The 25,984-nt window shown below is 40.9% G+C and overlaps 2 protein-coding genes across 2 annotated transcripts in view; one reads left to right on the plus strand and one right to left on the minus strand.

Annotated features, from left to right (window-relative positions):
- The window catches only part of ALG11 (ALG11 alpha-1,2-mannosyltransferase), a 34,078-nt gene extending 23,656 nt beyond the window's left edge, over window positions 1–10,422 (plus strand). Inside the window, exon 4 of the mRNA XM_087436115.1 lies at window positions 10,213–10,422. Within this exon, the coding sequence (XP_087292241.1) occupies window positions 10,213–10,217 (5 nt within the window). The 3' untranslated portion in view covers window positions 10,218–10,422. The remainder of the gene's footprint in view (window positions 1–10,212) is intronic.
- Window positions 1–25,984, minus strand: part of NEK5 (NIMA related kinase 5) — a 70,533-nt gene that overhangs the window by 7,897 nt on the left and 36,652 nt on the right. The window contains 6 exon segments of the mRNA XM_087436111.1: window positions 3,168–3,279; window positions 16,125–16,262; window positions 17,582–17,707; window positions 22,466–22,592; window positions 24,612–24,680; window positions 24,904–24,984. Of these exon segments, the coding sequence (XP_087292237.1) occupies window positions 3,168–3,279; window positions 16,125–16,262; window positions 17,582–17,707; window positions 22,466–22,592; window positions 24,612–24,680; window positions 24,904–24,984 (653 nt within the window).

Genomic DNA, 25,984 nt, shown 5'->3' on the forward strand with positions numbered 1-25,984 from the left:
GACAACGTGGATAAATCTCAGAATTATTCTCAAAAGGTCGGGTGGGTCTCCAGGAAACTTAAGGGTGTTGTCCGTCAGTAGTCTAAGCAAAAGCTCAAGACAGAGCAGCACTTGTCTCACAAAGATTTGTGGGTCTGGCTTTTGTCTAATGAAGTGAATCCCAGTAAGATTCGCAGATACTTACAAGATTTTTGAACGAATTATATTTGCAGAAACATAGCCAGGTTGGACTGAAAGGGACAGAGACAGTACTAAATGAAGAGACTGTTGGACTCCAAAATTCTATTAGCAGGAAGCAGGCTGAGAAAATTCTCTCTTTCCTTCCTCCTCTCCTCCCTTCCTTCCCTCCCTCCTTTATTTGCTAGACAGGTTGATTCTAATGTTCATATGGAAAAATAAACAAGACTAGACAGAAAAATCCTGAAAAAGGAAAGTATTTAGGTGAACCAACTCCCCAAAATAATCTATATTATAAAAAATATGTTAATAATACAATAATTAGACTAGAAAGAATAGGAATTTAATGCAAATACATATAAAAATGTAGTATATTATAAAAGTGGCATTTCAAACTGGTAGGAAAAATAAAGATTTTCAGTAAATGGTGTTGGAATAAGTAAGAAGTTATTTGAAAAAAAAAAAGTTGGAGCCACACTTTGCAGTGTAATATGAGTAAAATTCAAGATGAATAGAATATTTAACTAAATAGAAAATTCAATCATAAAAGTACTAAAAAAATCCTATCGTTTTTTATGAAATAATTGATAAATCTAAATAGATATAAAAATAAGAAATTTCTACATGGCACAAGCCACTATAAATATAATTAAAAGGCAAACAAAAAACTGGGGAAAACATTCTTGAATCATATTACTGATAAAAGACTAATTTCCCTAAAATACAAAAAGTTCCCCAAATCAATACAATGTTAATAGCCTAAATTTTTTAAATGGCTAAGGCTATGAATAAACTGTTCCCAAAGGAGGAAATAAAGATGGCTCTTAAGCATATGGAGAGACAACCTCACTCATAAAAGAAATGCTAATTAAATCTAACCTGAAATGTCATTTTTTAACCTATCACTCATGCAATGATCCGTTAAGTTTGGAGCAAGGAAATGTGCAGGGAAATAGGCACTTCCATACATTGTCCGTGAAAGTGCTCATAGGTGTAAACTTCGTGAAGGACAATTTGACAATATCCAATTACAGATATATATATGCTTTGACCCAATACTTTGCTGCTCTGGGAACTTAAACTATATATATGTGTATATATATATATATATTTGCTGCTCTGGGAACTTAAACTATATATATATACACACACACACACACACACACACACACAACTATTTGCATATTATGATATGTATTCAAGATACACTGTAGGGCCGGCCCCGTGGCTTAGCGGTTAAGTGCGTGCGCTCCGCTGCCGGCGGCCCGGGTTCGGATCCCGGGTGCGCACCGAGGCACCACTCCTCCAGCCATGCTGAGGCCGCGTCCCACATACAGCAACTAGAAGGATGTGCAGCTATGACAGACAACTATGTACTGGGGCTTTGGGGGAAAAATAAATAAATAAAATCTTTAAAAAAAAAAAAAAAAAAAGATACACTGTTAAGTGATAAAAGGAAGTTGCAGGATAGTATGTACATTATGAAACTGTTTCTATTAAAAAAAAAGAATACACACATACACAAGATATACATATTTGCTTAAATTTTAAAGGAATTCCTCAGGAGAAGTACACACAGAAGCAGATTAGATTGGTTGACTCTGGGGAGGAGAATTGTGTGGCTGAGGTAAAGAGATAGCGGGAAGACTATGAAAAGAGTATACCTTTTTTTTTTTTTGCTGAGGAAGATTAGTCTTGAGCTAACATCTGTTGCCAATCACCCTCGTTTTTTGCGTGAGGAAGATTAGCCCTGAGCTAACATCTATGCCAATCTTCCTCCACTTTATATGTAGGTTGCCGCCACAGCATGGCTGATGAGTGGCATAAGTCTGCACCTGAGATCTGAACCTGCAAACCCTGGCTGCTGAAGTGGAGCGCACCGAACTTAACCACTATGCCAGGGGGCCGGCCCCAAGAGTATACCTTTTGAATTTAGAACCATGTGAATATATTACCTATTTTAAAAGTAAATTATAATAAAATTTTAAAAATTCAAAGGACTTCAAATTTTATAACTAATAAGACAGTTCGGTAAGGTTACAGGATACAATGTCAATAGTGTTCTACACTAATAGTAGTCAAGTTGAAAACACAGTAGGAGAAAAATGATCCCATTAATAATGGCAACAACAATAACAACAGGGGCCGCCCCGTGCCTTAGCGGTTAAGTGCACGAGCTCTGCTACTGGTGGCCCGGGTTTGGATCCGGGCGCGCACCGACGCACAGCTTCTCCTGCCATGCTGAGGCCGCGTCCCACAAACAGCAACTAGAAGGATGTGCAACTATGACATACAACTATCTACTGGGGCTTTGGGGGAAAAAAAGGAGGAGGATTGGCAATAGATTTTAGCTCTGAGCTAGTGTTCCTCAGCAAAAAGAGGAGGGTTGGCATGGATGTTAGCTCAGGGCTGATCTTCCTCACAAATAAATAAATAAAATTTAAAACAACAACAAAAATTAAGTGGGACCTATACCACGAAGAAAACTACAAAAATACTGAAGAATATTTAAAAAAACATAAATAGATGGAGAACTATACTATACTCATGGACATTTAGATTTATAATCACAAAGATGTCAATTCTCATAAATTAATCAACGAATGTTATGTCATTCTCATCAAAATCCCAACAAAGTTTCTCACGACACTTTACAAGAGAATGCAAAGATGTCTATGTTGAGTAAAGGGCAACAACAGCTAAGATAATTCTGAAGAAAAAGGTGTGGAGACTAGAACAAGGTCTGGTGACTGGCCCTACCAGATATCAAAAGGTATGATAAAGTCACAGTAATTAAGACAGAGCATCACTGATGCAGAGATAGAAAACAGTGCCTTTGGAAAAGAATGGAGAGCCCAGAACCAAGCCCACATATATAGTAAAACGTGGTCTCCTTAGCTAGGTCTCGGAGGATCTCTTCTATGTCTCAAGAACAGCATTTGAACTTTCCACCAGTGCTTCATTTAGGCATCTGGATATGACCTACTTACGTATCATCATCATCAGATCTTGGGTCTAGTTGTTCCTCATCTACCTCAGCGCCAGAGGCCATTTCCACCTTCCCTTCATCTTCTTTAGGGAGCCATTGTTTCAATGTTCCCACTGTTAAAAAAAATGACAGAGAGATTAAAGCATCCCAGCCTATCCACCCGATGATGGGTATATACCAAAAATCATTTAGTGAACATCGACCATAATGGTAAAACCTTTGAATCATTTCCATTAAAACAGAAGGAGACAGGGATGACAACTGACACCCCAACTATTCTGCACTGTACTGAAGGTAGTAGGCAACACACAAGAAGAAGCGAGAGGAATAAGGATCAGAGACGAAGAGACAAAACACTCCCACTTTGCCAGTAAATGCTTTGATTTTATAGAAAATCTTGCATTATAAAACCTTAAGATTTGGTTATGGTTAGGCTTAATCATTAATGTCTGCAGAGAAAACTCAAAGCACACACAAACACACAATTTTATCTTTTTCGGTGGCGGGGGTGGATTTATTGTTATTTAAAATGTACGTTTTTCTCTTGGGAAAAAGATCAGATTGAAAATAGTACAATATTTCGTCTCTTTATAGCAATGCAGTGTCCTCTCAACAACTCTAAGATTCCACTGATTATAAGATGCACTTTTATTTTACACACTGATAGCAAAGAAAATGTTCCCAATAAAATGATACAGTTTTCTTAGCCCTTAGAATTTATATTTTATACATATAAATTATTATAAGAACTCTTTTAGTCCTTTCTTAGCATACATTTTTAATCCTATATCACTGTTGTATATTCATAAAAAGGAAAATATAAGTGAAACAAATTGGATAAGGTATAACTAAAATTCCTCACATTCAGAGTCTTACTCATCTAAGTTTTTGTGTGTGTGTGTGTGAGGAAGATCAGCCCTGAGCTAACATCTGCCAATCCTCCTCTTTTTTTTTTTTTTTTTTGCTGAGGAAGACTGGCCCTGGGCTAACATCCATGCCCATCTTCCTCTACTTTATATGGGAGGCCACCACAGCATGGCTTGACAAGCAGTGTGTCAGTGCACACTGGGAATCTGAACGGGCAAACCCTGGGCTGCTGCAGCGGAGCACGCACACTTAACAGCTTGCGCCACTGGGCTGGCCCCCAAAGTTGTTTTTATTTATTTATTTTTTTGCATGTCAATCAAATTTGTTAGATCCTGATTCAAAGAGATCATCATAAAACAATTCATGAGGCAATTAAGGAATTTTGAATTACTTTTTTTGTTTTGTTTGTTTTTTGTGAGGAAGATCAGCCCTGAGCTAACATCCATTCCAATCCTCCTCTTTTTGCTGAGCAAGACTGGCCCTGAGCTAACGTCTGTGCCCATCTTCCTCTCCTTTCTATGGGATGCTGCCACAGCATGGCCTGACAAGCGGTGCATTGGTGCACACCTGGGATCCCAACCGGGGCCGCCAGCAGCAGAGCGCACTCACTTAACCGCTTCACCACAGGGCCCGGCCTCTTGAATTACTTTTTGAGTAACTGATTTCTGTGTTTTTTTATTGTGGTAAAAACCACATAACATAAACTTACCTTCTTGACAAGTTTTAAGTGTACAGTACAGTATTGTTAACTAAGTGCACATTGTTGTACAACAGATCTCTAGAATTTTTTCATCTTCCATTACTGAAACTCTACCCCCATTGAACAGTTCCCCATTTCCCCTCCCCCTAGCTCCTGGAAACCATTATTCTACTTTCTATCTTTAAGAGTTTGACTACTTTAGATACCTTGTATGAATGGAATCATGCATAAATATTACCTTTTTGTGATTGGCTTATTTCACTTAGCATAATGTCCTGAAGGTTCATCCATATTGTAGCATATGACAGGATATCCTTCTTTTTTGTGGCTGAATAGCATTCCATTGTGTGTATATGTGTCCGTGTGTGTGTATTTCTTTTTTTTCTTTATCCATTCATCCATCAATGGACATTTAGATTGCTTTCACATCTTGGCTATTGTCAATAATGCTACAATGAACATGGGTGTACAAAAATATCTCTTCAAGATCTTGTCTTCAGTTCTTTTGGATATATAACCAGAAGTGGGATTGCTGGATCATATGGTGGTTCTACTTTAAATTTTTTGAGGAACCTCCATACTGTTTTCTATAATGGCTACACTGTTTTACAATCCCACCAACAGTGCATAAGGGTTCCAATTTTTCCATATCCTTGCCAACACTTGTTATTTTCCGTTTTTTGATAGCAGCCATCCTAAGAGGTGTGAGATGATATCTCTTGGTGCTTTTTATTTGAATTTCCCTGATGATTAGTGATGTTGAGCATCTTTTCATATGCTTGTCATTGATGTCTGGTTTTTTTCTTACATAATTTCAACCTTGGTACAATCAAGAGCATTGCTGAGACAGATTTTCTTAAAAGAACCCACAAAAGAACTAAAAGAATTTACAAAATAATTGAAAATGCTGGATTCTTAACCCAGCTTTACAACTATGTAGAGAGAGCCTACTTTTAACTCCCACTTTGGGAATTTTGCTAAATATGTCTATATTAGCTAGCTTTTGCAGAATAATAAACCACCACATAACTTAGTGGCTTACAACAGTAACCATTTATTTAGATCACAATTCTGCAGTTAGGCAACTTGGGCTGGGCTGAGCTGGTTGCCTCTTCTGCTCTCAGCTGGGCCCATTCATGCATCTGCAGTCACTTGTCAGGCCAGCTGGAGGCTGGCTGGTCTAGTAGGGCCTCACTTGGGATGGCTTGTCTCTCTGGCCCACATGGTCTCTCATTTTCCAGCATGCCGACCGGATCTAGTTGAGAGCTGGACATGGCTCCAAAAGAAAGAGCAGAAGCTCCTTGAATACTCAGACTTGGCACACTACCACCGCCACCGCATTCTACTGGCCTAAGCGTATCACAAAGCCAGTCAAGATTCAAGGAGAGACGGGAAAAAACCATTTAATGATGGAGGAGCTGCAAAATCATATTGCAAAGGGCAGGGATACAGGGAAGAGTGAAGGATTGTGCTCATTTTTGTAATCTACCAGAATCTACCTCTCCACACGCACTCTACAACCACCTGGTTCCTAGGGGTCAAAAGAATGTTTCACTTCAATCTCCAGGAAAAAAATCCCTACCAACAGGCACCCATTCTACAAGTTTTAACATTCATTGGGGCCCAGACAATGATAATATGTCAGGACTACTGCCTGGTCTACAGCGACTGTAAAACACCATTGACTGTATGCTGCGTCCCAATTTCAGAAACATTAAAAGGGGGAAGAGGATAAATGTTCATCTCAGAAATAGTGAATTTCAGGAAACTGAGGTACAAAAGGGCTAAGTGACTAGCCTAAGATCATACAGTAATCAGTTGGAACCTGCATCAAAACTGGTATTCTTAGCCACTATTTTAAAAGCTATAACTTACTAAGCACCTAGTCAGACAGGCAACTTGCTAGACACTTTACAATATAATATCTCACTTAATATTTAAAACAATGCTTTGAGGTTGGTGCTATCTTAATTCTGATTTTACAAAGGAGGAAACTGAAGAAAGAATAGTTATCTTATTTGGGAGTATCAGAGCCAGAAGTTATACCAGATCTGTTTAAGTATAGAACCCATTCTTAACCATTTATTCAATGCTGCCTGGCAATATACTGCAAAGAATGAATCTGATTTAAAAACAACCTTTATGTATTACAAATGTAAATGTAAATATGTATATTTTCTGCATTGTTTCCCCTTCATTAGCAAAATATACTCTAAACATTTTTCCAAAGGAAATTTATACTATCATGGTATAAAAATCCTAAAAGAAACAAACAAACAAAAAAAAAAATCAAAGAATGACACAGGTGTAGGGAATTATACTTATGTATCAATAGAGAAGAAATAGCCTAGGAATGGATCCAAGTATATACAAGGATAAAGTAAAATGAATTTTGAGCCAATAAGAAAATCTCTCATTCAGGGCCGGTCCCATGGTGTAGCGGTTAAGTCCACGTGCTCCACTGCTGGCGGCCCAGGTTCGGATCCGGGCATGAGCACCGACGCACCGCTCGTCAGACCATGCTGTGGTGGCGTCCCACATAGAGTGGAGGAAGATCGGCCAGATGTTAGCCCAGGGCAAGTCTTCCTCAGCAAAAAGAGGAGGATTGACAGATGTTAGCTCAGGGCTCATCTTCCTCACACACAAAAAAAAAAAAAACACAGACACAAAAAAAGAAAATCTCTTATTCAATAAATAGTTTTGGAAAGTTGGGTATTTGGAGAAAAAAATTAAAGTTAGTACCTACATTATACTATATACTAAAATAAATACCAAAGGATTAAAGATTAAACTGTGAAAGAAGAAAACAGAAAAAAGAACTAGAAAATAAGAGTGAATTTTTTTCAGATTTTAAGCTGGGAAAAGCTGTTCTAAGCATTCTAAGAATCCACAAAGGAAAACATTGCTATATTTGATTATCTACAAATTTAATACTTTGAAGTATTGAATTAGAAAAACATAGTTTCACAAATCCTATGGAAATAATTGCTTTAGGCAAGAATTATTAATTGATGTTAAAACCATTAAGTGAATGGTTGATAGGGATTTGTACATTTCTACAGTGCCAAAGTAACACTGCACAGATTCCATTCCAGTGTTAAGAGTCAAAACATAACTTAAACTGGAGGTTATCAGCTTACCACCTCCTTCAACCAGTGGTCAGTGTTGGACCTACTAACGGTGGATCAACAAGACATGTGTCTTCTGCTTTGATGCAACATTACCTCGAATATATTTTAGCAAAAAAAACTTCAGGGCCGGCCCCGTGGTTTAGTGGTTAAGTGTGCTCGCTCCGCTACTGGCAGCCCGGGTTCAGATCCTGGGCGCGCACCAACGCACTTCTTGTCCAGCCACGCTGAGGCGGTGTCCCACATACAGCAACTAGGATGTGCAACTATGACATACAACTATCTACTGGGGCTTTGGGGAGAAAAAGGGAAAAAAAGGAGGAGGATTGGCAATAGATGTTAGTTCAGGGCCCGTCTTCCTCAGCAAAAAGAGGAGGATTGGCATGGATATTAGCTCAGGGCTGATCTTCCTCACACACAAAAAAACTTCAACTTCAAACCATCAAACTTTTAGATATCACTTTCAGTTTGCAAAAAATATATAAGGGATATATTTTGGGCCGGCCCCATGGCGTAGCAGTTAAGTGGGTGCTCTGCTGTTGGCGGCCCGGGGTTCGGATCCCGGGCGTGCACCGATGCACAGCTTGTCAGGCCATGCTGTGGTGGCGTCCCATATAAAGTGGAGGAAGATGGGCACAGATGTTAGCTCAGGGCCAGTCTTCCTCAGCAAAAAGAAGAGGACTGGCATGGATGTTAGCTCAGGGCTGATCTCCCTCACAAAAAAAAACAAAACATAAGGGATATATTTTTATTTACAAAATAAAAAACAATCAGACAAATCCAGAAGATGGGACATTCTGCAGGACAACATGATAGTACTTTCAACAAATCACTGTCATGAAAAAAGGGTGGGGAGAAAGAGCTGTGCTAATTTAAAAGAGACTTAAGTGAAATAGTAACCACATGAAATGTTGGTCCTTGAGAGGATACTGCTTTGGACTATCAGGTGTAAAGGACATTTTGGGGACAACTGAGGAAATTAGGATGTGGCCTGGGTATTAAATGAGATGAAAATTTACTGAAATAAGACTTTATGGCCCAGTTTGTGAAAAATACGGGTAAATATTCCATGTGTACTTGAAAAGAAGATATTTTCTGCCACAATTGGGTGTCATGTTCCAAATATGTCAATCACATCAAGTTTATTAATTCTGTTGTTCAAATCTTCTACATCCTTACTGATTCTGTCTGTTCAATTACTGAGAAAGGTACATTTTCCCACTACGTGGAAGACTTGTCTATTCTCCTGTTAGATCTGTCAACTTTTGCTTTATATGTTTGACACTATGTTATTAGGTACACATAAATTAAAGATCACTATATCTTTCTGATGGATTGACACTTTTTTCATTATGAAAAGTCTTTCTTTATCTATAGTTATGCTACCTGCCTTAAAATGAGTTTTTCTTTTAGTTAGTGTTTGCTTATATTTTTTTACATCTATTTACCTTCTACCTTTCTGCATACTTATATTTAAAGAGTCTTTTTAAAATAGCATATAGTTGGGTTTTCTTTAACCCAGTCTGAAACTCTGTCTTTTAATTGGAGTTTTTAGTATATACACATTTAATATAAATTTTTTTAACATATTTGAGTTTAAATCTACCATTTTACTATTTGTTTTCTATTTGACCCATCAGTCCCATGTCCCTTTTTCTCTTTCTTGCCACTCCTTGGATTAAGTAACTATAATCTCAATTTTTTCTTCTGTTTGTATGTTATACATTATTTTACTGTAATATAGTGTTTACCCTAGATATCACCAAATGCATTCTTGACATCTTAAAGTGTAACATAATTTAATACTTTTGCCACTTCTCAAACAATGTATAGATGCAAAATATTCCAACTACATTTACCACCTCCCAATTTATGTGCTATTTTGGTTATGTGTATCCTCTCTCTCTCCATTTTTGCAAGTAAATTAATTCATGAACTTACTATATTTTCACATGTACAGTTTTACATTAGGCTGTAATGAGGCATATATGAGAAATTTATTTAACAAGTGGGATTAGAAATGCAAATTTTCCTCCAAAGGTGGGATTAAAAGCAAAGTGTGGCTTTTTTTTTGGTAAACTGTTACATGACTATTTATGTACACACAGGTAGAAATTTCACCACACTGTATTTACCTACTTTTAATCAACATCTTTCATCCCAAATCATAGCCCATATTATTTCCTAAAGTATATTATAAAATAAACTAAGTAGATTGACATATCTCATCTATGAGGCAGTCTGGCTAATTAGAAGCAGCCTGAGTATTCCATTTGATGTGGGAATCTGATAGTTTTTGTTTTCCTGTTTTAAGAAGACAATTTTCTGAGGCTCTTATTTTTGTTTAACAGGATAGAAGAAAGAATGAATGGCTATATAGAAATGTAAATCAGCTGGTATCAGGATGTGCAACTATGATGTTACCAAGGCAACTATGTGGCCTGAAAACTTATACAAGAAAAATGGAGGTTACCTTCCCACCAAGGATCCCTTGGAGTGGTTAAACTATAAACAAAGTTACTGACCTGAATTAACTATGCACATGTAAACATACCCTTATTTAAGAGTGTAGCTTTTACTAGTAAGATTCATTTAAAGGGATTTTATAAAGTCCTGCTACTTTAAACTTTTAATATTAGGACAAATTAAACATGTACTTGCTAAAGCCTCATTTTTTAATGGAATTTAGAGCTAGAAGCATCAAAGCAATTTATTTTCAAGGAGTTGGAAGTTTAACCTAAAGACTGTTCGATGAAGGATATATGAAAAATGCTTAAATGTAAGACAAATAATTAATCCTTAAAAGCCTTTATAAATTGTCTATTACACCTATAACCAAAGTTATTAAAATTTACACATGCAGAAAGTCTTTATGAAGACTCTATACAGACGTAAGAATTATTTTTAACGTTGTAATTTCCCTACCCAACTTGATAGCAATACAAATGTCAGCAATCACAAGCCTTTGCATAAAGTAATACTAAAAATGTGCTATGGTTGTACGCTCATTCACAAAGACTATGGCCACCTACTTTCTAGGCGCTCTAACAGCACTGGGGATGGAAAGGCCAAGTGGGGTGGTGATCAAGACAAAGCTCTCATAAGCTAATAGTTTAATGAGGAAGAAAGATACTAAACAAGAAATTAAAGTGAATTTTACTTTTATGATCAGAGAATTAGTGTCTTGAGGGACATTAAATGGAGAAACCAAACCTAGAGGAATGCAAGGGAAGCATGACCAGATGTTTTCTCAATCATTGAAAACAGTGGTTCCCTACCAGCTGTACACAGGCAGTAGTAGTTTGAGATCTAGGTTTTTCATAGCAATTACTAAAAATCCACAATAAAATCACTACTGTATCTTTCTATGACTTGAATTTATTTATTTATTTTTTTTTTAAGAACTTTCTTTTTTTGTGTGTGAGGAAGATCAGCCCTGAGCTAACATCCATGCTGATCCTTCTCTTTTTGCTGAGGAAGACTGGCCCTGAGCTAACATTTACTGCCAATCCTCCAGCTTTTTTTTTCCCCTTTTTCTCCCCAAAGCCCCAGTAGATAGTTGTATGTCATAGTTGCACATCCTTTTAGTTGCTGTATGTGGGACACCACCTCAGCATGGCCGGAGAAGCGGTGCGTTGGTTCGCGCCCGGATCCGAACAAGGGCCACCAGTAGCGGAGTGCGAGCACTTAACCACTAAGCCAGGGGCCGGCCCCTGACTTGAATTTAAATAACAAATATAATAATGAAATTCTGGAATTTCATGCACTTACATATTTGAGTGTGAATGAATTTGAGTGTGACACTGAATGAATGTGAAATTGTCAGAGGCAGGTAACAGAGAAAAGACAGGGAGACAGTAGACAAACTTGAGGGCTCACAGAAAGCTTATTAGAATTTTTTGGATTAAAGAGAAGCATGTTAATCAAGTTATAGGCTCTTTCAATCATTCATTCAAAAAACACTAAGAATACTATATTCCAGAGGCTTGCCTGTGTTCTCTGGCTCTCCGCCCGCGAAGGGCCTTTCATCCACTGATGCAAGCGCCAAAAAGCAGCCTCAGCCAAGCTGCAAGCCAGCCCCAAGGCCGTCTGCCAAACGGCAAAAAATTAAAGAAAGCCAGAAGACGGATGTGCTGTGTTCAGACGAAGAAGAGGATTGCCAGGCTGCCTCTCTGCTGCAAAAATTCACCGACGACAGCGAGAAACCATGCTGGAAGAGACAGTGCAAAACCAAGCATGGATCCCTCGGAGCCCGGGGGGGGGGAGGGGGGCTCGTGGCTGACAGGGGACTACTACGCGGAGATGGCAAGGTGACCATCCGGAGATTCAGAAAGCGGCCCGAGCCCAGGTCCGACTAGGATCTGTCACCAGCCAAGCAGGACGAGAAGCCCTTCGACCGTTTGCAACAGTTGCTACCGGCTTCCCACGCTCAAGCTCCGCTCCAGGGCCCATCCAGGGGCGCCCGATGCCGCCCAAGCACGGAGACTTGCTGTCCACAGGCCCCCGGGCCGCCAGGCGGGGCCGTGCGGGCGCCGTCTCGTGGCGCCGGAACCGCCGAGACGCGGCGGCTCACCCAGCTTGCCTGAGGCCTGTGCTGGAGGGCGGCTCGGCGTCGCAGGACGTCTCCCGGAAGGCGGCGCCCAGGTGGCCGGCAGTGCCCGGGGCGGACCCAGGCCTCTCCAGATGCCGCGGAGCATGCTCGCTTGGAAACTGTCCGCTGGCCCCTCTCCTGTGGTGCTGACCCCACCTGGGCTACGTACTCACGTAGAACCATCACGAAAATGACCCCACGGCGAACTCACAGGCAAGTTTTTAACGGATTACTTAACGGCCTACAGGGGCGCGGTGACGATGAGCCAGTGGCTCCCGGGAGTCGTATGGCAGCTCTGTGCGGGAACCGTCTGATGAAAGTGGATGGAGGTTTTAAAACCCCCGGGGCGGAGGACCAGGATGATAACGAGGAGCCCTACAGCGTTTGAATTTGAATTTTCTTTTTTTTTTTTTTTTTTGTGAGGAGGACCAGCCCTGAGCTAACATCCAATGCCAATCCTCCTCTTTTTTTGCTGAGGAAGACTGGCCCTGGGCTAACATCCATGCCCATCTTCCTCCACTTTATATGGGACGCCGCCACAGCATGGCTTAACAAGCGGTGCGTCGGTGCACGCCCGGGATCCGAACCGGCGAACCCCGGGCCGCCACAGCGGAACGTGTGCACTTAACCACTTGTGCCACCGGGCCGGCCCCTGAATTTGAATTTTCAAAAGGCGCCCTCCTACCACGTTCTAACGTCCAAGTGTCCGTTGCTCAGGGGCCTCGAAACTGGCGGTTGCTTTCGGACGTGCTTTAGAAACTGAAACGTCCTCCCGCATGTTCCAGGGCAACTTCCCCAGTGCGGAAATCGTCCCCATCAGAGGCGGAGTTGTACCGGCAAGTTGCAGCAAGTCTCTTGTTGGCCTGCTCCAAAGACCTGGAAGCCTTTAATCCTGAGAGCAGTGAGCTCGCAGCGGCGTAGAGTTCACTAGCGAGCTGCAGGCTCCGCTGGGATCGTCGTGGAACCGCTACCGCCAACGACACGGTCCCAGCGGACGACTGGCGAGCTCGCCAGGCCCGCCGTGTGCAGTGTGTCCGAGCGTTAATCCCTGGGCATACGTGTCATAATACGACTATTTCTGTAAAGAAAGGACGCTACTACATATCAAAATCTCTCTTCTTTATATAAGAGAAATGATTCCAATCGGAAGGATTTGGAAACGTTTTTTTCTTTCAAGTCAGTTTTTATTAAGTTGTAATGTTTCTTTTCAATGCACACATGCTTTGGGATTTTTTTTTTTTTTTTTTTGGTGAGGGAGATCAGCTCTGAGCTAACATCTATTGCCAATCCTCCTTTTTTTTCCCCTTTTTCTCCCCAAAGCCCCAGTAGATAGTTATACCTCATAGTTGCACATCCTTCTAATTGCTGTATGTGGGACACCGCCTCAGCATGGCCGGACCTGCCGTGCGTTGGTGCGCGCCCAGGATCCAAACCCAGCTGCCAGTATCGGAGCTCACACACACAACCGCTAAGCCACGGGCCAGCCCGGGATATGTTGGTTTTTACTTGGAAATTTGTTTGTTTCTTTCTTTCTTTTTTGTTTTTTTTGTGAGGAAGATCAGCCCTGAGCTAACATCCATGCCAATCCTCCTCTTTTTGCTGAGGAAGACTGGCCCTGGGCTAACATCCATGCCCATCTTCCTCTACTTTCTATGTGGGACGCCACCACAGCATGGCTTAATAAGTGGTGTGTCGGTCACCCCTGGGATCCAAACCTGCGAACCCTGGGGTGCCCAAGTGGAGTGCCCGAACTTAACCACTACACCACCAGACCAGTCCCTTCTTTTCTTTTTTAAAGGAAAAAAAATGAGGAAAAGGAGCTCCACGCTTTGACTTAATTTCATACAAAGCTCCAATGACAGAGGCTGAGACTGTTTAGAGCAGGGTCAGACCATGTGGCTGGTTTGAGGAGTGTAAATCTGGTGAAGGCACTTGGCAATGTTGTAACTATGTTTTGTCCACAGAGTACCTGCTTGGGCCAGGTCAGTGCTATTGGATGTCATCCAGTAGTGTGTAATATAAATTCATCCCATATTCTCACACAGCAACTAATTGTATGAAACTTTTATATCCTAACTTAAAAGCTGTGAAATTAGTTTTCACACATCAAACTGGATTGTTTATACATTTAAACATTTTATGCTCTTATTTAAAGAAGACTTTGGGCCGGCCCCGTGGCTTATCGGTTAAGCGTGCGCACTCAGCTACTGGTGGCCCGGGTTCGGATCCTGGGCGTGCACCGAGGCACCGCTTCTCCGGCCACGCTGAGCCCTCGTCCCACATACAGCAACTAAAAGGATGTGCAACTGTGACGTACAACTATCTACTGGGGCTTTGGGGAGAAAAAATAAAATAAATGTTTAAAAAAAAAAAGAAACTGGCAGAGTCACTCTTCAGTAGCAGTCAGGTACCTCTCTAGCATTATTCTAAGTGTTGTATATATTTTTATATTGTTCTTTAACTTTGTAAGCATTTATCAGCAACGATTCCTACCTAGTTGGTATCTATGTCTCCTTGCCGCCTCAACCTCGCATCTCCACAACACCGGGTCCCAAACCTCGCACCTGGGCAGATGCTCCTTGTTTGATACCTGCCTGCCTGCAAGGGTTTGTAGTGAGATAGGCAGAAAGCTAGATATGAGCTGGCAGCAAGGTTACTCCACCAGGTGCAACATCCTAATTGCCAGGCTGCAGCTCTTCCGATGTGCAGCACTGCCCCCGACTGATAGCAAGGTCACTCCACCAGGTGCAGCGTCCAGCTCTTCTGACGCGCAGGACTCCCCCCAACCCTGACAGAGAGTAGCCCCAAGCCTCATTATACCCTCATTTGCATTGTGGTTTTGACCCCCCCCTTTGGGGGATCACCCCCACGACAGTTTCCAGAGATGCCTATGTAAGGGTAAAATCTCCCCCTCCCAACGTGAGGGTGGAGACAATGCCCGGATTGGCACACATTCCAACTTTGGTGCAGATGCTCCCTCGAGCCTGCCCGCCTCTCCCCTTGGGGTTGTACTTTCACTTTGCTAATAAATCTTCCTCTGTTAAAACTTCTGCTTTGTGTCCACTCTCAAATTCTTTGTCTGCGGACCAAGAACCTGAGACCCCACCGCACTGATGTGACCGAGCCGATAACAGTAGCAGTTCACACCTGCACACCTGATAGAGGACCAAATCCCCACTGTGATATGAATTCCCTCAACCTTTAGAAAATGATGGTTGGTTTCTCTTAAAGTAAACACAAGCATAATTTTGCTCAAAATTGGAGGCAAAAAAACCCCAAAGCCAAAAACTACATTAAAATGTATTTTTATTGCCCATAGGATAGTAACTTGAGTCTGCCAAGTAGCTATGAGAAATCAACTGACTCCGTCAGGCAGAGCTAAGCAATAGGAGCTCATCGTCTACAAAGCCACTAGTCCTACTAACTTCACTTTTCATCGGTTGTCAACTGATCACATTCACGAAAATTACCCCACTCTTCTCAGAAGTTTAAGTCTTTTGTTAACGGTATTTGGAACAGGCTTGGACAAAGCAAATCAGCTTCTGAAAAGGCACAGACACCCTCCCAAGTGTCTCTCCAGGCTGATGGTATTTTTAGCCCCTCTCTGCAGTTACAAGTCTTGGACAAAACTCCTCAGGGGACTGGTTATGTTCTTAAAAATAAACTACGTACCAAATTCTCCTTCGCTGGCAGAAAATGAGCTACTTGTTAGATGTGCTGCTGCCAAAACACTCATTAAAGTTCCTGGCGCTTCATGCTGCCACTGTTTCCTATTTTCTGGAACACGTTCCATCACTATCATTTGGCCATCTGAAGAAGAGACTGTGTTAGTGAAAATAAAAATGCCTCTTCATTTGAGTTTTTATAAAATCACAGAATGTTCGAACCTTGGAGGTAACCTCATCCCACCCCTCATTTTATTAGTAAAGAAACCTAGATACAGAAAAGTTTACTGACTTATTGTCACATAGCTGATGGGTATGAGAGTCATTTTTTGCTCTGCAAACTGGCTATTTTAGTGTGTTAAAATCTCTATTCTATTTGCTTATTTTAAATTAGGTTTCCCCTCTTATTGACTCATTGGCTTAGAATGGATTAAATCGTATTTCATTTGCAAGCCCTTTCTTGCAAGTTTGATGACTTCAGTATTTTGTAATAGTACAAAGATAAGTCAATTCACACTCTTATAATTACTACTTTCAGTGATATACTTACATATTTCAACTTATAACATGGGCACAACTTTTAGCCCTCTCCCAGCCCCATGTTATCAAGAGGAACACAGGAAATAAGTAATAAAAATCTTCACCACCTGTAAAGATAACACCTGGATGTTGCTGTAAACCTCTCCTAAGGAGACTATGCCAGAGGCTCAACCGTAAACAAAGGAATTTAGGATGAAAATTTCATCACATCCTGAACACTCTTAAGATTTAAATAGCACATTTGCTTGTACAAAGCAATTTTATATGTATCTTTGCACTGTTAACTCTAAATCTGGTAGGAGAGCTATTATTTTAACTCTGATTTTATTGACTGAAAAAACCAACCCTCCAAGAAACTGCAAAGAAGTTATTGGGCTAGCATTTGAAGGCAAATCAAGCCAACTGCCCTTCCTTGTACATTCTCTCTTACTGCGAGGAAGATGGGATTCTGGATCTTTCCTCCTTTACAGTCATAGTTAGGGTGGTCAATTGTCTAGTATAATTAGCAAGCAAGTTTCTGGGGAGGTAGGGGAGGAACCAAAACAACATCTTTAAAAGGCATTTGAGGGCCGCCCCGTGGCGTAGCTGTTAAGTGCTCGAGCTCTGCTGCTGGCGGCCCAGGTTCAGATCCCAGACACGCACCAACGCACTGCCTGTCGGGCCATGCTGTGGCGGCGTCCCATATAAAGTGGAGGAAGATGGGCACGGATGTTAGCCCAGGGCCAGTCTTCCTCAGCAAAAAGAGGAGGAGTGGCATGGATGTTAGCTCAGGGCTGATCTTGCTCACAAAAAAAAAAAAAAAAAAAAGCATTTGATACCAAATCTATAGGGACTATACTGAAAAGTGAGAACTATCATGTCAGGGTAAGCAACCCAACTGCCTCTGGGCCTTGGTCTCCTCTTGCCAACCGATCTTAGATTCACCTTCAGGCATGGTGGAGCAGGTGGAGGTGACGTCAGCTACTGCCATCATTTGCAGCAGAGTCTGAGGAGCTCCAGCATCCCACTGTCTCCTGTTTTCTGCAGCAGTAGCATCCTGAATGAACAACTCTGGGTATAAGAAAATGACTCGTTAATTTAAAAGCAGCTAAAGTGTGACTAATCATGCCAAAAAGTTCTCAGGAAACCTGGAGGCAGTCCACCAGCTGGTACATTCAAAAACAGAGAAATCATCACCCTCATTCTAATATAGACTGCTATGGACAGAATGTTTGTGCCCCACTCCCCAAATTTTTATGTTGAAACCTAATGCCCAATGTGATGGTATTAGGTGTTGGGGTCTTTGGGAGGTGCCTAGGTCATGAGAGTGGAGCCCTCATGAGTGGGATTAGTGCTCTTATGAAAGAGACCCCAGAGAGCTCCCACACCCTTTCTGCTATGTGAGGACACAGCAAAAAGATGGAATCAGGCCCTCACCAGACACTAAATCTGCCAGCACCATGATCTTGGACTTTCCAGCCTCCAGAATTGTGAGGAATAAATATTTGTTGTTTACAAGCCACCTCGTTAATGGCATTTTGTTATAGCAGCCCAAACAGACTAAGACATGGATCATAACTTATAAGAGGAATTATAAACAGGTTTAAAATTGTTTCACGTTTATTATTAACACGTGATTGACTAGCCAATATATCTAAATGCTAAAGAAACGTTAGTGATACATGTGGAGAAATTTCTTAAGACATTTATGAGAACTCTGAGTCAGTTTCCACAGAAATGCAGTCTGTTCCATTATCTTAATTTTTAACATAACTTGTGTTACCGTTTTCTTTATTTATTACTACGTTTCACTATAGGAAATTTAAAAATCAGATAAGTAGAAGAAAATAAAAGTTACCCATAAACCCACTGTCTGGAGACTATTAAAATTTCAAATGTTTTCCCCTGCATACAGTTTTTGCTTTGTTTTGGAAAAAAAATGGGCCACACACTACACACCCTTTCATAACTTGCTTTTTTCAATTAGCAACATATATCCAGATTATTAAATATTCTTCTTATACAACCATTTTAAAGCAAATATAGTAGTACATGTATTACAATTTAATTCTTTTTTGCTGGATTTTTAGGTTGCTAGAGATTTTTCACTATTATAATATTATAATGAACTCATTTGTAACTAGATTTTTGTGGACATTTATGGTTATTTACCCTAAACCGTTAAAAGTGGCTTTTCTAGGAGCTAGTATTATTTGCTTCACCAAAGCTTTTCATTGTTAAAGTTGAATCTATTACTTATTTATTCTATGATTTTTTTCTTATGTATTTTGAATAGCTAGTTCTTCCCTCTCCAAAAAAATAGATTTTTTTTACTTCATTTTCTAGTATATAACTTCATTTTTTACATATAAACTTTTTTTTAATTTGCTTTGTTGTACTGTTATATAGGGTCTCATTTCACGATTTTTCCCAAATTGGTAACCAATTGGCCCAGGAGCATTTGTTTGAATAATTCTTTCTTTTCCCATTGACTTGTGATGTGACTATTAGCATATGCTATGTTAGGATACCTACTAGGGTTTGTTTCTTTCTTTTTTTTTGTGAGGAAGATCAGCCCTGAGCTAACATCTGCCAATCCTCCTCTTTTTTTGCCGAGGAAGACTGGCCCTGGGCTAACATCCGTGCCCATCTTCCTCCACTTTATATGGGACGCCACCACAGCATGGCTTGACAAGCGGTGCATCCGTGCATACCCGGGATCCGAACCGGCGAACCCCGGGGCCGCCACAGCGGAGTGCACGCACTTAACCACTTGCGCCACCGGTCCGGCCCCTAGGGTTTCTTTCTAATCTATCTTTTCTTTTCACTGTTTTATCTCTTCTGGTGCTCATATCATATTGTTTTAATGACTATAATTTATATATTTTGTTATTTGGAAGGGTAAGTCCCCCTTTACTGCTCTTATATTTTTTGGCTAGTTAAGAATCTCCAAGATTCTCCAATCTGCCAAGATCTCCTCACACCAGAAAAACAATCCTATTGTGGTTTTGATTTGAATTGCCAAAAATCCATATATTTATTTGGAAAGAATATTTCCAATATACAAGTGTTATTTCTCTCCATTTATTCCAGTGGTCTTTAAATACCCCAGTAAAGTTTTACAGCTTTCTTCATATATTCTGCACAATTCTTGTAAAATTTATTCCCAATTATATGTATACACACACACACACACATTTGCTGTTGATACTGTAAATGAGATCTGAGCACCAAATGGGGAAAATATTTGCAATACTTATTACAGGCAAAGGTTTAATTTAAGTGAGTCTTATAAAGAAAAAACAAACATGCCATTTTCAGCAGAAAAATGTATAAGGGACATGAGCACATCTTCACAAGAGAAATACAGATGGTCAGTAAACATATGGAAAAATTGTTCAACCTGAATAATAATTACAGGAATGCAGTTTAAATTAAGAGGCCATTTTCAGTATCAAACTAATGAAGGGTGTTTTTTCCTTTTTATCTAAAAAAGGCAGCTATGTCTTTTGAGACCTACAATCCACTCTCTCCTCTTCCCAGCAAATTTATGCAAAGAGTAACCTTTGAATTCACCCTTTCCACTGAAACTGCTTTCACTGAGGCCACTAAGGGCTCCTGATGGCCAAATCCCACAGCTGTTATTCAACCTCACTTGGCCTTTCTCTTCCAGTTGATGCTGCCAACCCCTGCACCTCCTTCTAGAACTTTCTCTCCTTCTTTCGCTTTACTCTCTCCTGATTCTCCCAAAACTTGTCTAAACGTTACTGGGTCTGTCCTAGGTTCTGTTTCCTTCCCACTCTAGTCCCTCTGCCTAGGTATTTTCGACCATCACCAAGGTGGAAATACTGTGTATTGCTAAGGAAGCCCTGATTGGCCCCAGGGCTTGTCTTACACAGCTAGTGCCTTCTGAACATCTCCAGCTGACGCTCATAAAGACCTAAACCTCAATACGTTCCAAATTAGGTCATTACATTATCTCTGCTGACCTTGCTCTACATGATGTACGTGCCTATTTGGTTGGTGACAGCTTCATCCATTTGAATCAGAAAACTGGGAGGATCCTTGACCCTCTTCTCTTCCTCAACCGCCACAATCAGCGGTTCACACTCAGGGTCTATTCCCACTGCACTGTTCTGGCCTATGTACCTGTCCTTTCTCACCTGATATTCTCCTGCCTGCAGTCCCCTCCTCCACACCATCCTCATACACTGCAGCCAGCATGATCTTCCCCCATCACAAACAGGATTTAATCCCCTTTGGTTGAAAGCCATCACACAGGATAAAGCCTAAGCTCCTTGGCACGTCAAGCTCTGTAGGAGCGGGTACCTCTCTGACCCTCCAGCCAGCTCACACTCCAACAATGATTAGCATTTCGGCCTCAGAACACATGTTTTGTGCCTCCTTTCTTTAGCTCATGACACTTCTATGGTTTTTGTTGTTGTTGTTGTTGAGGAAGATTTGCCCTGAGCTAACATCTGTGCCAATCTTCCTCTACTTCATATCGCTGCCACAGCATGGCCGAAGAGTGGTGTAGGTCTGCGCCCAGGAACCAAACCTGTGCCACCAAAGTGGAGCTTGCTGAAATTAACCACTAGCCACGGGGCCGGCCTTTGAGATCCCTACCACCCAGCACAGTCTGTGGCACAAGGGAGATTCTCAATAAGATGCCTGCTGAATTGAATAAAGATTTTTCCAGAGGGGAATGAGGCAAAGTGTATTATTCTAGGAAGGGGAAACTGAGCCAAGCCAGGGTGTGTAAGTGCTCACATAGCTACAGGGAAGATGGGTGCTCCAGCAGGCTGTATGGATCCCATCATCCATGGAAGGAAAGAGGGGGTGCTGGGGCAGGAAAGGTGGGTGACTACAGGATCAGGCCACACAGTGTCAAACGTGATGACACTATGTGGAATGGACTGTATCCTGCAGGCATTATCAAAACAAAAAACATTTGAGAAGGATAATCATATGACAAGATAACTCTAGCAACCAATCATTTAGAGAATGAAGGGGAAATACTAGAGAAAAGGAGGACAGAGGAGAATAAGGCAATTCAGAGGAGAAGGGAAAGGAATAGCATTTACTAAGCACCTAATACATGCCTGGTACTTTATATACCAAATTTCACTTTAGTCCTCATAATAAGCCTGTGTGGCGAGTACTATTATCCCCCGTTTCTAAGAGGAAAATGAGATTCAGAGCGTTTAAGTACCTTGTGAAAGGTCACACAATCAGAAAGTGGCGGCACCGGCTGAGATTCAAACTCTTGTCTGTCTCCAAAGCCCATGCATTTCCTACCACACACACGGCTGACAGATGATAGGGCCCTAAACCAGTGGCAGAGGGAATGAAGGAGGAGGAAGACTCCAGAGACATCTCAGAGTAGAACCCACGCTGGGCACGCAGCGGGAGCTGTCAGCCTGGCGACGGTGTTACCCAAAATAAAGGATGGCTGGGAAGCAGGGGCTCAGAAGTTCAACTGTACACATGCTGAGTTTGAGATGCTAGTGAGACTTGTCCACGGAGCTTTCCAGCAGATAATGACGAAAATGGGTGGGTGTGGAGCTGCTGGCCGGGAGCAGCTGAAGCTGAGGGAGCAGGTGAAGCTGCCCGGGGAGACAATGTGGAGCTAGAGAGGAGGGCTGAGTCGCAAGGATGCCCACCCTGTGGGGCTGGACAGGGGCAGAGGAGGCAGGTCTCCGCCCAGCTCAGGGAGAGCAGAGCAGCGCAGGCAACAGCGGAGTCGCAGTAGATGAGTAAGGAGAGAGGTCGAGAAGGATTGCTAATAAAACCGTTCCTTCTCATCTACAGCTTTCAAGGGACACGTACCTGCTTCTGGGCAACAGAGTTTTTCAAATGCTCTGTCTGTATAATCTTCATGCTCCTTTATACACTCATATTCCTTAAACTTCATGCCGTCCTCAAAGATCAAAGTTTCATTTCGTATATCCACTGCCTAAAGCAAGTCCACGGTGTTTCATGAGAAATAAGCCATATTTTGAAAAAAAAAAGTTTAAAAATTATTTTGTGTTCCCAGGAATTTACCAAGATATATGGTAAGTATTCAACATATGTTTATTAAACAAATCAGTAGAGTTTTAAAACTGGAACTATGTTGGAACAAGATAGAAACAGGAACGTTTTCATTTCTTCTCTGTGTCAATAGTGACAAGCACTGATCATATGGCAACTTAACTTTATCCAGACTTCCTGCCTTCAGTATCATTCTACTGCAGGACTCTCAAGGTCATCTCATCCTTGCCCTGCGTTAAGTATACAACATTCCTAATCAGGTCCCTAAAACTGCTCCTAATACTCCTTAATCAGTACTAAAATGATCACTCTGTTTCAAGCATATCGAAGCATAGAATAACAAAGGATGAACACCCTGGTAGATAACACTTTTTTGACTCCATTCTTTTAGCAGGCCAACTTCGGTGCCTCACTTCACAGAAGCACTGTGGATGTCCCACTCCTCAGGTTCCAACCCAGAAACAAGTCCCCAGATCTGCTTCCCTCTGATACTCACAGCTCTGGGACACTCAGAGACCTAATGGTTAAGCAGAGGTGAGCGCTAGCTATCACCACTCTAATGAAGTCTTATGTAGCAAAATGTGAGTAAAAATCTGAAAGATAGGTGGAGCAGAGGATCTTTAGGGCAGTGAAAATATTCTGTATGATACTGTAATGATGGATACATGTTATTATACATTTGTCAAAACCCATATAATATACACAACCAAGAGTGAACCCTAATGTAAACTATGGACTTCAGGTGATAATGATGTGTCAATGTAGGTTCATCAGTTGTAACAAATGTTCCACTCTGGTGGGGGGATGTTAATGATGGGGGAGGCTGTGGGTGTGGGGGCAGGAGGTATATGAGAAATCTCTGCACCTTCCACTCAGTTTTGCCATGAACCTAAAACTGCTCTAAAACATGAAGTCTATTCAAAAAAAACTGGTCCTTGACCACACATACAAAAAAACCCTGAAAGAAATGTTAACATAAAAAAGTTTTAAGCTAATAACGAACATGAAAGAAACTGAGTATCAGGTATGACATAGAAAATACAGTATAGAAAATATAATATATAATAAATATGATACATATACTTAACTGATTTAACTTTTGTTAATTTAAAAGGTGAATTCAGAGAAAGTAAAATGGAAACACAAATCAGTTAATTTTGATATTTGTTACCAGGTCTAGTAAAAAGAGGGATTAAAAAATCTTGAAATCAGGTAATAAAATGAGGTTTGAGTTTACTGTATTCGTGTGTTTATTGCTGTGTCAATGAGAGCCCAAATGCATAATTAGATTTACCCAAACACCAGTATAAAGTTATCAATAACTAAGACCTAAAATAAATGTGCATGGTTTTAGGGTACCTGCTAAATTGTTCCAGGTAAGTATATTAGTTGTTGACTATGTATTGTGTATTCTATTTTTTTTTTTTTTTTTGATGAGGAAGATCAGCCCTGAGCTGACATCCATACCAATCCTCCTCTTTTTGTTTGCTGAGAAAGAGTGGCCCTGGGCTAACATCTGTGCCCATCTTCCTCCACTTTTATATGGGACACTGCCACAGCATGGCTTGACAAGCGGTGCGTCAGTGCATGCCCAGGATCTGAACCCTGGGCCGCCACAGCGGAATGCACACACTTAACTGCTACGCCCCTATGTATTCTATTTTAATTTGGCTATGATAAAAGTTAATATGATGAGGAAAACAGTTCCTTTATAAAAGGGAAATAAATTAAAATGGAATAATCCATCTAAGGGAATAATCTCATAACAAAAAGAATGGGAGGATAAAAAGTATTTTTGGAAGACTCATTTGAAGACCAGAGCTCCCTCTAGGAAGATTTAAGAAAATTCTCCCTACCCACTACAGAAAAATTGCATGAAACATGCTATTAAGACACTCACTTTCTCATATCTACTAATGTAAATATATACTTAATGGCATACCTCTTCCTCTTGGAGGGTGTTTTCATCAGAAAAACATTTGTCTAAATTAATTTCAAACTTTACCCCTCTCTGGAAGAAAGCAAGAAAAAAAATCTTAGCAATCCAAAAAAAACCCCTAAAATTCCAACTCCCTATTTGATACTACAGACACTTAAAACCATTAGTCTAACATCACAAAATAAGGCAATTCCATAAAATAGTAGGGGGAAAAATCCTACAGGCCACCCAGATCACAAGGTGTGGCCCCCCAGCCAGCTTTTAATATGAAACCCAAAGGCAAAATGTTTATTACCTTAGCTTTATATTTTTGCTCTGGAATTTTACTTTCCTGTATGTTCTGAAGTCTAATTTGTTTCAAGTTTCTTTCAATATCCTGAAAGTTTAGAGAAAAATTAAAATCTAGCATTGTATATTGATCAAACAATTATATTTTCACAACCCCTGAATTCACAGCATGGTCTGTTTCCATTATTTGATTTCTGGATTGAATCTGATGATTGACTTGAGAATGAAAACATATCTTTAATAATAATTCACTAAAACTTGGGCACAGTGTCCATTAACTTGAAATACTAATACATATAACACTGGCATTGCAATGGGTACAACTCTATAATGCGACAATGCTTATCACTCCAGTCCAGTCCAATACAACCTAATCTAATTCAAGAATGTAATTTTGACTACGGATCCTTCCCTTAAGAGGCTTATGATCTCAATCAGGAAAACAAGAAAAGTGCACAGCTCATGACAGTAGAAAGGAAGGAGAGGGCACTAAAAATTGGTGGGCAGTTTCAAGGAGGAAGAGGATTATAAAGATAGATGACAAAATTCCAAAGGAACAGGTAAGAGTCACCTCTTTAAATGCGGAGCTCTCTCAGGGTTTGGTCCTGGGCCCTCTGCCCCCCTCTTCCTCAATACCTGAGGGGGGGGGGGTGTCTCAGTAATCCCTAGGGACTTAAATGCCATCTTTAGGCAATGACTCTAAAACGTGTATCTTCAGGTCTGATCTTTTCTCTCCTCTGTGCTCCAGACGCACATATTCAACTGCCTACTTGATCACTTCACTTTAATACTCATTCCACAAATTCACAGCGAGCACCCACTGTGGGCCAGACACTGTCCTACACAACAGGTTAGTGCAGCAAACGCGATCGAAAGGTCCCTGCTGACAGAGAACTTACATTTACTGGAGTAAGATAGATAATAAATGAGTTAACAAACTAACAACATAATTTCAGACAGTGTTAAGTGCTAGAAAGAAATAAAATAGGGGCATAGCATAGAAAATGAGTAGGGGATGAGCATAATGCAGGAATAGCCTAGGTGGCACCCGATTTAAGCCTGGGAACGATGTTGGACCTTGCATGCTC

The sequence above is a fragment of the Ceratotherium simum genome, chromosome 10 (genome assembly GCF_057802395.1).
Source record: "Ceratotherium simum simum isolate JZ-2026a chromosome 10, ASM5780239v1, whole genome shotgun sequence".
Taxonomy (NCBI): Eukaryota; Metazoa; Chordata; class Mammalia; order Perissodactyla; family Rhinocerotidae; genus Ceratotherium; species Ceratotherium simum.